Source organism: Salmo trutta, chromosome 3, assembly GCF_901001165.1.
Source record: "Salmo trutta chromosome 3, fSalTru1.1, whole genome shotgun sequence".
Taxonomy (NCBI): domain Eukaryota; kingdom Metazoa; phylum Chordata; class Actinopteri; order Salmoniformes; family Salmonidae; genus Salmo; species Salmo trutta.
Genome location: NC_042959.1, coordinates 6,913,030 through 6,926,984, shown reverse-complemented (window position 1 = coordinate 6,926,984; position 13,955 = coordinate 6,913,030). Strand labels below are relative to the sequence as shown.

Here is a 13,955-nt window from a genome sequence, read left to right as displayed (position 1 = left end):
GATGTGGAAATGGAGTATAACTTTATACCTACATAGTACTAGCAGATACTGATTCATGCCCTTACCTCAGGTGACAGACAGTGGACACCCTCCTCTCTCCTCCATCTGCGTGGTGAAGATCAACGTCACTGAGCAGAGCAAGTACCCTCCTTCTGTGATGCCCCTGGAAGTCTTCATCACCACCACAGGAGACACTTTCTCCAACCGAGTCATAGGCAAGCTCCATGCCTCCGACCAGGACCTGCACGACATCCTAAACTACAAGCTGGTCTCGGAGTCTCCTGATGGGGGAGACCCAGGGCCGAGCTCAGGCCCCTCTGGAGGCCTCTCCAGGTTCTCTGTGGATCTGGTGGATGGGAAGATCTGGGCCGATGAAGACCTGAAACCTGGTCTCTACTCCCTCAATGTCAGCGTCTCCGATGGGAAGTTCAGCGTGTGGGCCGGGGTGAAGGTCCATGTGTGGAAACCCACCCAGCAGGCACTGGACGCTGGGCTCACTCTGCAGCTGGCTGGGCTTTCCCCGGAGGAGTTCCTGGGGGACCACTGGAGAGGCCTCCAGAGGAGCCTCAGCACAGCCCTGGGTATAACCAGGCAAGACCTCCACCTGGTGAGCCTACAGCAGCAACCCAACTCCCTGGTCCTGGAGGTTCTGCTGCTATGGAGGCCGCATGGTGGAACTGTAGAACTGTTACCAACCAACCGGCTGGCAGGGATCATCGCTGACATAGAAGACTCATTGGGACTGAGTGTTCTCAAGGTGCATCATAATGGGTGTCTAGGGACTGAATGCCCTCCTAGAGGATGCAGGAACTCAGTCCAGATGAGAGGGGAGAGGCTGAGCCATTACGCCACAGCCAGGGCCGGCTTCATCACCCCGCAACACACCTGGGAAAGTGTCTGCCCCTGCAACGGTAGGTGTAACTGAGGTGGTTTGGTAGCTAGACAAGGTTACTTATCAAGCTTGTATGAGATGTGCCTGAGACGTGAAGAATTGCAGAATTAGCTCGCTAAGTCAATGCCTAGGCTTTGGATTACTTGGCTAACGTGTACTTTGAGCACACAGTAGACCTGGGATTGAACCCTATCAGTCGAATAGTCTCCTACCTCTCTATGATCACAGTAGACCTGGGATTGAACCCTATCAGTCGAATAGTCTCCTACCTCTCTATGATCACAGTAGACCTGGGATTGAACCCTATCAGTCGAATAGTCTCCTACCTCTCTATGATCACAGTAGACCTGGGATTGAACCCTATCAGTCGAATAGTCTCCTACCTCTCTATGATCACAGTAGACCTGGGATTGAACCCTATCAGTCATATAGTCTCCTACCTCTCTATGATCACAGTAGACCTGGGATTGAACCCTATCAGTCAAATAGTTTCCTACCTCTCTATGATCACAGTAGACCTGGGATTGAACCCTATCAGTCGAATAGTCTCCTACCTCTCTATGATCACAGTAGACCTGGGATTGAACCCTATCAGTCGAATAGTCTCCTACCTCTCTATGATCACAGTAGACCTGGGATTGAACCCTATCAGTCGAATAGTCTCCTACCTCTCTATGATCACAGTAGACCTGGGATTGAACCCTATCAGTCGAATAGTCTCCTACCTCTCTATGATCACAGTAGACCTGGGATTGAACCCTATCAGTCGAATAGTCTCCTACCTCTCTATGATCACAGTAGACCTGGGATTGAACCCTATCAGTTGAATAGTCTCCTACCTCTCTATGATCACAGTAGACCTGGGATTGAACCCTATCAGTCGAATAGTCTCCTACCTCTCTATGATCACAGTAGGAGCCTGAAGTCACCCCTTCATGATCTAACTCACTTCACATTCCTATGGGGATTAGCTGGGTGCAGCTGAGAGCTAGGGGCCTCCAGGATAGTGATTATCTGCTTGTTGTGGGTCTTCTTAGTTACTGTTGTCCGCCTGGCAGACATATTTAGTGGAGGTATTCCGTTGAGGTTATCACCTCTTTAGTTAGCCTGTTTTGGCTAAACCCAAAGCCTCAACAAACCAAATATCGCTAGGAAAGCGATGTGGAAGATCTGAGGCTGAAACAAAATACATGATATTTTTATTTTTATTTGTATGAACTTTGAACGATTCCTACATGAAAGTCTGTTTTGATCAAGCAGATTTCATTATGAGAACACATTTGAGTGACTATTCCTAATTTGACGGACAGATAGTCATCCAAAATGTGTGTTTTTAAATATTAATCCTACATGTTAATTAGATGTGTTCTTGATGAAATCATACAAATTGCATTTAACATTTCCCACTGTTTTTCCAACTTCAGAGTCTGCTGTGAGTTTTGACGGGAAGGGCTATCTGAAATACCTGTATCTGGAGGAGGAGGAGGAGAATCAGAACTTCCGCCTCTCTCTTCGCATCAAGACCTTCCAGCAACAAGGCGTTGTCATGGATACCAATGCAACTAACTGGGGGAGTTTGAAGGTATTGTAAAGCTCACATGCATTCAGTACTATCAGAGATGAAAAAAAACACACGTCCTTATTTGCTTTTGCAGTCTCTCGTAGCTCATTCAATCAGTTCAATTTGATTTACAGCCCATTGTACATCAGTGCTTTACGGTATCACGTATTGCACTACATTATTATCAGAGATAATAAAAGCAACATATTCCTTTCCCTTGGCAGTCCCCCCCCCCCTGTACTGTAGCAGACATTCTAAATGCCTGATTGCATATCAGAGGGCTGTGTTTATAAGGAAGAGAACATTTCAGTGTGGATTCCAGGCTCAATCATAGTAGTCTCTTATCATATTATTCCCTCTGCTGGCTTTGTCTGTGTCGGTTGATCAATGGGACTTTTAACTGATTCAACCACGTTGTGGTGAGGACTGTCTCCATCTTCATGTCCCTGTTTCCATCAGTTCTTTCATAGCCTGGTCCCAGATCTGTGTGCTGCCTTGACAAACTCAATACCCTGAGTTTAAATTTAAAAAAAGGACCAGACACTTCTGGAATTGAAATGTAGTTCAAGACTTAACCTCTACGGGATCCGTGTCCCCTTCAGCCGCGGGACAGTTGAGCTAATGTAGGCTAATGCGATTAGCATGAGGTTGTAAGTAACAAGAACATTTCCCAGGACAGACATATCTGATATTGGCAGAAAGCTTAAATTCTTGTTAATCTAACTGCACTGTCCAATTTACAGTAGCTATTACAGTGAAAGAACACCATGCTATTGTTTGAGGAGAGTGCACAGTTATGAACTTGAAAATGTATTAATAAACCAATTAGGCACATTTGGGCTGTCTCGATACAAAATTTTGAACCAAAATCGTTCATTGGATCAGTCTAAAACATTGCACATACACTGCTGCCATCTAGTGGCCAAAATCTAAATTGCACCTGGGCTAGACTAATACACTAGGGCCTTTCTCTTGCATTTCAGAGATGATGGTACAAAAAATATACCAAAAAACACCGTTTTTTCTTTGTATTATCTTTTACCAGATCTAATGGGTTGTCAAATGGAGAAGCGGACCAAAGTGCAGCGTGTGTGTCGTTCCACATTTTATTTGCACTGTGAAACTATGCAATACATAAATAAACTGAATGACAAAAACAACAAACCGTGACGCAGAGGTGAAACATACACTGACTCAAACATACACTGATTTTGGGAGATCATCCCAAACAAAACCAACATAGAAATACAAAACTAGAACATGAACATAGAAATAGAAAACATAGAAAAACACCCCCTGTCACACCCTGACCTACTCTACCATAGAAAATAACATCTTACTATGGTCAGGACGTGACATGTTTCAAATTTCTACAAACTTCAAAGTGTTTCCTGCTGAGCTACAGGTAGTTAGATTTAGGTATGTCATTTTAGACAAAACATTTTTTAAAGGGGCGGATGCTTGGTTTAAGAGTTGGCAAGACATCCCAAAAACAGATTTGGTACGTAGGATAATTGTTGCTGGGGTTTGGAATGTTGAGCTAGATTGGGCTTAGTGCTGACATAGGTTAACCACATAAAGTTTAAAGGGAATATTAAATGATTGTATATTTTCATGAGATAGATAAAGAGTCCTCAGTGCTCAGATGAAACTTCTTGACCTGCACTGGAAATACACGCATGCAACACATCTCCCAATGGATTTCTCTCCATTTGTGTGACATTGAATACACGTAATCGATTGAATATTCAATTTGTTCACGCTTGAAACATAAAAAGTAGTATTCACTTTTTCCATTCTTAGGCTTACCTCTGGGTTTTACATTCCTGGCACGAGTCCCTTTTATTGTAAGAAAATTGCTTCAAATGGAATTGAAAACATCCAAGAGTTGACTTTTCTTTTTAGTTTCTCTCCTCCCCCTTTACTTCACAGCGGCTTCCTCAGAAGATATTACACAATTGATGTGTTTCCCTTGAGAGTTAGTCTTCGCTTCTACAAATTCTTATCAATTCCCAAATCTCATCAGTATTCTGACCCAAAAGAAAAACGGGAGAAGCAACATCCATCCTTTAGAAACTTCTGGAATGGAAATTCAGTTTCGGACCTACTCACCGATCACCGGCTAAATGTTTTTCATGTATTCCTCATCTTTTAACTAAATTACCTTTTGAAGTAGAAATGATTTAGCCCATTTGAACAAAAGCGCTCCGTGACAAGCCTGTGGAGAAAGAAGAAAAGGTGACTTGTCGTTTAAAACCACTGTAGCCTTTAACAGCTTAGCTCTATTATTATCAAGGAGAAGCATGCTAGAAAGACACTGTAAAAAAGCAGATAGTCTTTAATGCTACTAGTCACAGTGGCTGTACAGGACACCTTCTGATCATAAACATCTCCCGCGGGGAGCTAGCCCACCTCCAGGGCCCATAGGGCTCCGGTAAAAAGTAGTGCACTACCCCATAGGGCCCTGGTAAAAGGTAGTGCACTACCCCATAGGGCCCTGGTAAAAGGTAAATAGGAAATAGGGTTCCATTTGGGACGCAGATGGTCTACACACTGAACACAGTAATTCGATTTTTCACTAACTGGAGTTGATTCACGTCAGGTCCGTCTGGTAGAGTCTGTACGTCAGGTCCGTCTGGTAGAGTCTGTACGTCAGGTCCGTCTGGGAGAGTCTGTACGTCAGGTCCGTCTGGTAGAGTCTGTACGTCAGGTCCGTCTGGTAGAGTCTGTACGTCAGGTCCGTCTGGTAGAGTCTGTACGTCAGGTCCGTCTGGTAGAGTCTGTACGTCAGGTCCGTCTGGTAGAGTCTGTACGTCAGGTCCGTCTGGTAGAGTCTGTACGTCAGGCAGTCTGAAGTATCGTACCTCCTCTCACCAAAAAAAACAGAGGGAAGTGGATCCTTTTATTCCCACTTAGATCCATACTGAAGCATCAGCTGAATCAATTTATTCACTAACGGCAGGTACGATGTTTAACTTTCATGCCGTGTAGATTTACATCATGGTAAACAAGTAGTTTAATTTGCTCCACTTGTATCGTTTAGCGTAAACTCTAGTGTGCTTATTTAAATATATATATATATATATAAGCTTTATTTAACTAAGCAAGTCAGTTAAGAACACATTCTTAGACCAGATAGTGAGAGGTATATTTCACATTAAGATCTGTCCTGTGTGGCTTTGGGTTGGTACAAGAGTTGGGTAAAATACATATGTGAAATGACTTTCAAATACTTTGCTGCGATTTTTTTTCCCCGGTAGGCCAACAACTGAACCAATGGAAAAGTCACAAAAGCAAAGCTAACTCTGAGCTAAATCAAGCACTTCTCAAATACTCTCTAATATAGGTACAGTATAACTGTTTGACATAGCTTATGTATTTGACTCAGGACAGGCCTGCTTGGTACAGGGTTACATTAGCGTGGTGAGTCACTCAATACTGTAGCAGCATCAGTGGGGTGTGACATTTGACGGTGTTTGACACTACCGTACAATCCACTTGCTCAAGTAGAGGACATTTCATTGCTGGGATAAGTTCTTTCCTCTTCTGGCGCACAGCATCAGGATAGTCCTCTTTAACTAAGATGTACGTTCCTCTCAAATTCTTGTCTCTTTCCAGAACAGCTATCTTACAGAACTGATGTCCTCTCTCAATGACTTACAGATTGCTCTGATCTTGCTGTTCTCCTGTTTAAACTCATCGAGCGCACCCTGGGAGAACTGCGAACTGTTCTTCAGGTCCTGGACCTCTCTGGTCAGGTCGTCCATTCATTTATTAGTTGAATCCACCAGTATTTGGACACAACACTTGAAGCTATTTTCTTGTTGTTGTAACAACTGTTTGTAGAACTCTTTTTGTTAGTTTGAAAGATCCTTCATCTGTGATAAAGAGACACCACTGTCCTCAATGGTATTCCCACCGTCTTTGGTCTTTGTTTTGGTAGCAACGTAGGCTATGCTCTTACTCCTCGCAGTTCCAGACAGGGCAGGTTGCAGGCCAGACGGAAACAGCAACAAACAGCAGGGATTCAAACAGTCACACTCCAGCCAGAGACAGTCTGTGGTACTAGCCTCAAGGGCTCTGGGCTGTGTACAAGTTGCTAAGGCAACCTGGCTAGCTTGATAGCTAGCTAAAGTTAGTTAGAAGCTAGGCTAGCATCTGTGCCAACGAGCGAACAATGAGCTACTTCTCTGGAGCGAAATAGACCTGCTATTGTTCCTTGTAATACAGTGATCTTCCCACACCTTAATGTGATGTTATATATTGACAATGTTTTTTGACAATGCATGCCACCGGAACTGTTGGAGATAATGTTATATATTGATTTAAAAAATGACAATGCATGCAACCGGAACAGTTGGAGATAATGTTGGGTTGGAACAGCTGAGATGGTGATAATGTCATGTTGGAACAGCTGAGATGGTGATAATGTCAGGTTGGAACAGCTGAGATGGTGATAATGTCATGTTGGAACAGCTGAGATGGTGATAATGTCATGTTGGAACAGCTGAGATGGTGATAATGTCATGTTGGAACAGCTGAGATGGTGATAATGTCATGTTGGAACAGCTGAGATGGTGATAATGTCAGGTTGGAACAGCTGAGATGGTGATAATGTCAGGTTGGAACAGCTGAGATGGTGATAATGTTGGATGATGCCGTGGATGGTCTTGATGTTTGAAATGACCTAACGAGCTGTCTGTCTTCATAAACTACAGGTCAATAAAAAATGCAAACACTAAAATCAAATGTGGTGTTCCACAGGGATCGAGTCTTGGTCCTCTATTATTGCCAGTTTATACTAATGATCTGCCAAATGTATCAAACTACAATTAAAAATTGGATGTAATAAATGTATCACTAGTCACTTTAAGCAATGCCATTTTATATAATGTTTACATACCCTACATTTCTCATATATATATATATATACACTGCTCAAAAAAATAAAGGGAACACTTAAACAACACAATGTAACTCCAAGTCAATCACACTTCTGTGAAATCAAACTGTTCACTTAGGAAGCAACACTGATTGACAATAAATTTCACATGCTGTTGTGCAAATGGAATAGACAACAGGTGGAAATTATAGGCATTTACATTACATTTACATTTAAGTCATTTAGCAGACGCTCTTATCCAGAGCGACTTACAAATTGGTGCATTCACCTTATGATATCCAGTGGAACAACCACTTTACAATAGTGCATCTAAATCTTTTAAGGGGAGGGGGGGGTTAGAAGGATTACTTTATCCTATCCCAGGTATTCCTTAAAGAGGTGGGGTTTCAGGTGTTTCCGGAAGGTGGTGATTGACTCCGCTGGGGTTGTTCAGAGCAGCGAACAGTTTTGACTGGGCTGAGCGGGAACTGTGCTTCCTCAGAGGTAGGTAGGCGAGCAGGCCAGAGGGGGATGAACGCAGTGCCCTTGTTTGGGTGTAGGGCCTGATCAGAGTCTGAAGGTACGGAGGTGCCATTCCCCTCACAGCTCCGTAGGCAAGCACCATGGTCTTGTAGCGGATGCGAGCTTCAACTGGAAGCCAGTGGAGAGAGCGGAGGAGTGGGGTGACGTGAGAGAACTTGGGAAGGTTGAACACCAGATGGGCTGCGGCGTTCTGGATGAGTTGTAGGGGTTTAATGGCACAGGCAGGGAGCCCAGCCAACAGCGAGTTGCAGTAATCCAGACGGGAGATGACAAGTGCCTGGATTAGGACCTGCGCCGCTTCCTGTGTGAGGCAGGGTCGTACTCTGCGAATGTTGTAGAGCATGAACCTACAGGATCGGGTCACCACCTTGATGTTAGTGGAGAACGACAGGGTGTTGTCCAGGGTCACGCCGAGGCTCTTAGCACTCTGGGAGGAGGACACAAGGGAGTTGTCAACCGTGATGGCAAGATCATGGAACGGGAAGTCCTTCCCCAGGAGGAAGAGCAGCTCCGTCTTGCCGAGGTTCAGCTTGAGGTGGTGATCCGTCATCCACACTGATATGTCTGCCAGACATGCAGAGATGCGATTCGCCACCTGGTTGGCAGAAGGGGGAAAGGAGAAGATTAATTGTGTGTCGTCTGCATAGCAATGATAGGAGAGACCATATGAGGATATGACAGAGCCAAGTGACTTGGTGTATAGCGAGAATAGGAGAGGGCCTAGAACAGAGCCCTGGGGGAAACCAGTGGTGAGAGCACGTGGTGCGGAGACAGATTCTCGCCACGCCACCTGGTAGGAGCGACCTGTCAGGTAGGACGCAATCCAAGCGTGGGCTGCGCCGGAGATGCCCAGCTCGGAGAGGGTGGAGAGGAGGATCTGATGGTTCACAGTATCAAAGGCAGCAGATAGGTCTAGAAGGATGAGAGCAGAGGAGAGAGAGTTAGCTTTAGCAGTGCGGAGAGCCTCCGTGACACAGAGAAGAGCAGTCTCAGTTGAATGCCCAGTCTTGAAACCTGACTGATTAGGATCAAGAAAGTCATTCTGAGAGAGATAGCAGGAGAGCTGGCCAAGGACGGCACGTTCAAGAGTTTTGGAGAGAAAAGAAAGAAGGGATACTAGTCTGTAGTTGTTGACATCGGAGGGATCGAGTGTAGGTTTTTTCAGAAGGGGTGCAACTCTCGCTCTCTTGAAGACGGAAGGGACGTAGCCGGCGGTAAAGGATGAGTTGATGAGCGAGGTGAGGTAGGGGAGAAGGTCTCCGGAAATGGTCTGGAGAAGAGAGGAGGGGATAGGGTCAAGTGGGCAGGTTGTTGGGCGGCCGGCCGTCACAAGACGCGAGATTTCATCTGGAGAGAGAGGGGAGAAAGAGGTCAAAGCACAGGGTAGGGCAGTGTGAGCAGGACCAGCGGTGTCGTTTGACTTAGCAAACGAGGATCGGATGTCGTCAACCTTCTTTTCAAAATGGTTGACGAAGTCATCCGCAGAGAGGGAGGAGGGGGGGGGGGAGGATTCAGGAGGGAGGAGAAGGTAGCAAAGAGCTTCCTAGGGTTAGAGGCAGATGCAGCAGGGTTAGTGGCTTTAGCAGCAGAGACAGAAGAGGAAAATGTAGAGAGGAGGGAGTGAAAGGATGCCAGGTCCGCAGGGAGGCGAGTTTTCCTCCATTTCCGCTCGGCTGCCCGGAGCCCTGTTCTGTGAGCTCGCAGTGAGTCATCGAGCCACGGAGCAGGAGGGGAGGACCGAGCCGGCCTGAAGGATAGGGGACAGAGAAAATCAAAGGATGCAGAAAGGGAGGAGAGGAGGGTTGAGGAGGCAGAATCAGGAGATAGGTTGGAGAAGGTTTGAGCAGAGGGAAGAGATGATAGGATGGAAGAGGAGAGAGTAGCGGGAGAGAGAGAGCGAAGGTTGGGACGGCACAATACCATCCGAGTAGGGGCAGAGTGAGAAGTGTTGGATGAGAGCGAGAGGGAAAAGGATACAAGGTAGTGGTCGGAGACTTGGAGGGGAGTTGCAATGAGATTAGTGGAAGAACAGCATCTAGTAAAGATGAGGTCAAGCGTATTGCCTGCCTTGTGAGTAGGGGGGGAAGGTGAGAGGGTGAGGTCAAAAGAGGAGAGGAGTGGAAAGAAGGAGGCAGAGAGGAATGAGTCAAAGGTAGACGTGGGGAGGTTAAAGTCACCCAGAACTGTGAGAGGTGAGCCATCCTCAGGAAAGGAACATATCAAGGCGTCAAGCTCATTGATGAACTCTCCAAGGGAACCTGGAGGGCAATAAATGATAAGGATGTTAAGCTTGAAAGGGCTGGTAACTGTGACAGTGTAGCTGGCTAGGTTACCTCGATAGTTTCAGTACTACACCTTGTCATGATACAAAAGCAACTTTGTAGCTAGCTAACATAACACTAATCAAGACGTTCCTTTGTAATGTATTTAGTTTCTACAATGCTGCTCGTCGGTAATAGTTGGCTAGGTTTGGAAAAATGGCGTCGCGGGGGACGGAAATAGCTGGCTAGCTAACCTCGATAATTACTAAACTACACAATTATCAAGCTATGACAAAGACAACTATGTAGCTAGCTAGCTAACACTGCACTAGTCAAATCGTTCCGTTGTAATGTATTAGTATCTACAGCGCTGCTAGTCGGTAACGGTTGGCTAGCTAGCAATGGGTTTAATGATGACTAGGTGTGTTGACTAAGTCTGGACAACGGCGTCGCGTCGCGGCTGGCTAGCTAACCTCGATAATTACTCTAAACTACACAATTATCTTAGATACAAAGACAGCAAAGACAACTATGTAGCTAGCTAACAAACACTACCACTACACTAATCAAGTCGTTCCGTTGTAATGTAATAGTTTCTACAGTGCTGCTAGTCGGTAGAAGTTGGCTGGTTGGCTAGCTAGCAGTGTTGACTAGCTAGCTAGCAGTGTTGACTACGTTAGGAGGACGAAGATTGCTAACCTCGATAATTACTCTAAACTACACAATTATCTTTGATACAAAGACGGCTATGTAGCTAGCTAAGAAAAATTGCTCAGATCAAACAAATCAAACCGTTGTAATGTAATGAAGTGTAATATTACCTGTGGAGCGAAGCAAAGTGCGACTGCTCGCTCCAAACCGGAAGTACTGTGCAAGACACCCCCAATAAAGGAGTGGTTCTGCAGGTGGTGACCACAGACCACTTCTCAGTTCCTATGCTTCCTGGCTGATGTTTTGGTCACTTTTGAATGCTGGCGGTGCTTTCACTCTAGTGGTAGCATGAGACGGAGTTTACAACCCACACAAGTGGCTCAGGTAGTGCAGCTCATCCAGGATGGCACATCAATGCGAGCTGTGGCAAGAAGGTTTGCTGTGTCTGTCAGCGTAGTGTCCAGAGCATGGAGGCGCTACCAGGAGACAGGCCAGTACATCAGGAGACGTGGAGGAGGCCGTAGGAGGGCAACAACCCAGCAGCAGGACCGCTACCTCCACCTTTGTGCAAGGAGGAGCAGGAGGAGCACTGCCAGAGCCCTGCAAAATGACCTCCAGCAGGCCACAAATGTGCATGTGTCTGCTCAAACGGTCAGAAACAGACTCCATGAGGGTGGTATGAGGGCCCGACGTCCACAGGTGGGGGTTGTGCTTACAGCCCAACACCGTGCAGGACGTTTGGCATTTGCCAGAGAACACCAAGATTGGCAAATTCGCCACTGGTGCCCTGTGCTCTTCACAGATGAAAGCAGGTTCACACTGAGCACATGTGACAGACGTGACAGAGTCTGGAGACGCCATGGAGAACGTTCTGCTGCCTGCAACATCCTCCAGCATGACCGGTTTGGCGGTGGGTCAGTCATGGTGTGGGGTGGCATTTCTTTGGGGGGCCGCACAGCCCTCCATGTGCTCGCCAGAGGTAGCCTGACTGCCATTAGGTACCGAGATGAGATCCTCAGACCCCTTGTGAGACCATATGCTGGTGCGGTTGGCCCTGGGTTCCTCCTAATGCAAGACAATGCTAGACCTCATGTGGCTGGAGTGTGTCAGCAGTTCCTGCAAGAGGAAAGCATTGATGCTATGGACTGGCCCACCCGTTCCCCAGACCTGAATCCAATTGAGCACATCTGGGACATCATGTCTCGCTCCATTCACCAACGCCACGTTGCACCACAGACTGTCCAGGAGTTGGCGGATGCTTTAGTCCAGGTCTGGGAGGAGATCCCTCAGGAGACCATCCGCCACCTCATCAGGAGCGTGCCCAGGCGTTGTAGGGAGGTCATACAGGCACGTGGAGGCCACACACACTACTGAGCCTCATTTTGACTTGTTTTAAGGACATTACATCAAAGTTGGATCAGCCTGTAGTGTGGTTTTCCACTTTAATTTTGAGTGTGACTCCAAATCCAGACCTCCATGGGTTGATAAATTGGATTTCCATTGATTATTTGTGTGTGATTTTGTTGTCAGCACATTCAACTATGTAAAGAAAAAGGTATTTAATAAGATTATTTCATTCATTCAGATCTAGGATGTGTTATTTTAGTGTTCCCTTTATTTTTTTGAGCAGTGTATATATACTGTACTCTGTATCATCTACTGCATCTTGCTTATGCCACACAGCCATCGCTCATCCATATATTTATATGTACATATTCTTATTCATTCCTTTACACTTGTGTGTATAAGGTAGTTGTTGTGAAATTGTTAGATTACTTGTTAGATATTACTCGGAACTAGAAGCACAAGCATTTCGCTACACTTGCATTAACATCTGCTAACCATGTGTATGTGACGAATAAAAATTGATTTGGTTTGATTTGATTGATGTGTTGTGTTCTCTTCCACTGTCTCTACTTCAGACTGGACTCTGAGGAATAAAAGTTTACCAACAGTGTTATATAATCTTTCACAGCTGATGGACAGTTTTATCAGTGTGTATATAAGCAGAGTTCTACAATCTTCCACAGCTGATGGGCAGGAATTTTGATATTTTGTATTTTATAAGGATCTTCATTCGCTGTTCCAAAAGCAGCAGCAACTCTTCCTGGGGTCCACACAAAACCTGAAACATGCCATAATACAGAACATGAATAGACAAGAACAGATCAAGAACAACCTTTTTTAAAGGTTCATGTAAAGTAAAGTTGATGTTCATGTAAAATATATACTGTCTTAGGTGTGTCTACAGTGTTAGGATGAGCAGTGTTCTGTACGTTTGTGCTTATGTGTTCTCTTCTGTTGTCTTCCACAGCTGATGGGTGGAGAGTTGAGGTTCATGTACCTCTGTGGCAACACACTCCCGGGTTCCCTGCATGTCCACACAGCCCCAGTAGTATCAGACGGGCGGTGGCACCACGTCCTTCTGGAGGTCAACAGTACCATCCTCAGACTCACCCTGGACCACAGTCACTCAGCTCAGCTCGTCCTCTCTAAACCCTGCCATCTGATGCAGCCCCATGGGGCTCTGATTCTCGCTGGTCCTGGTTCTTCTCCCACCACCACCACCACCACCACCTCTACAGAGACCCAGACCAGGGCCCAGACCCAGGCACATGGCTTGGTGGGCTGCCTGGAGGCTATGGAGCTGAATGGGGAGCCCATCAGGACAGAAGAGAATAAGGAGTGGACTGGGCCTGGGAGGAGGAGGGTGTTTGGGGTCTACCAGTGCTGTGTCAACCAGATCAGGACGAACAGCTGTGACAGTAACCCCTGTCTGAATGGAGGAACCTGTGAGGAGGAATCAAATGGAGGTCAGTTTCTTAACCTTGGCATACTGTATCACTCCCCAATAGTGTCAACCTCTACAAACAACACAAATAGCATACTGTAAGCCTCTACCCACAACATTCAAGGTAGCAACAAAGCCTACAGGTTTAGAGAAAACCTCACTGCTGTTTATGGATATTAGTTCAGAGATGTAACTATACTTATGGCATATTGTCTAGTATCCCTTCAACAACATCTGAAAATTTCCATCTGCGAAGGTGGACATTCAATATCCAATATGAAAATAGAATGTTGAACAAACTAGTGTTTGAACAGATTGGAGGAGTCATCTAGTCTATAAAATATGATCATAATTGTTCTACAAGGAAGTTGAAA

The 13,955-nt window shown here is 45.8% G+C and overlaps 1 protein-coding gene across 1 annotated transcript in view; it reads left to right on the top strand.

Annotated features, from left to right (window-relative positions):
* The window catches only part of LOC115167276 (protocadherin Fat 2), a 78,520-nt gene that overhangs the window by 60,142 nt on the left and 4,423 nt on the right, over nt 1-13,955 (top strand). Inside the window, exons 22-24 of the mRNA XM_029721532.1 lie at nt 71-911; nt 2,317-2,474; nt 13,105-13,603. Of these exons, the coding sequence (XP_029577392.1) occupies nt 71-911; nt 2,317-2,474; nt 13,105-13,603 (1,498 nt within the window). The remainder of the gene's footprint in view (nt 1-70; nt 912-2,316; nt 2,475-13,104; nt 13,604-13,955) is intronic.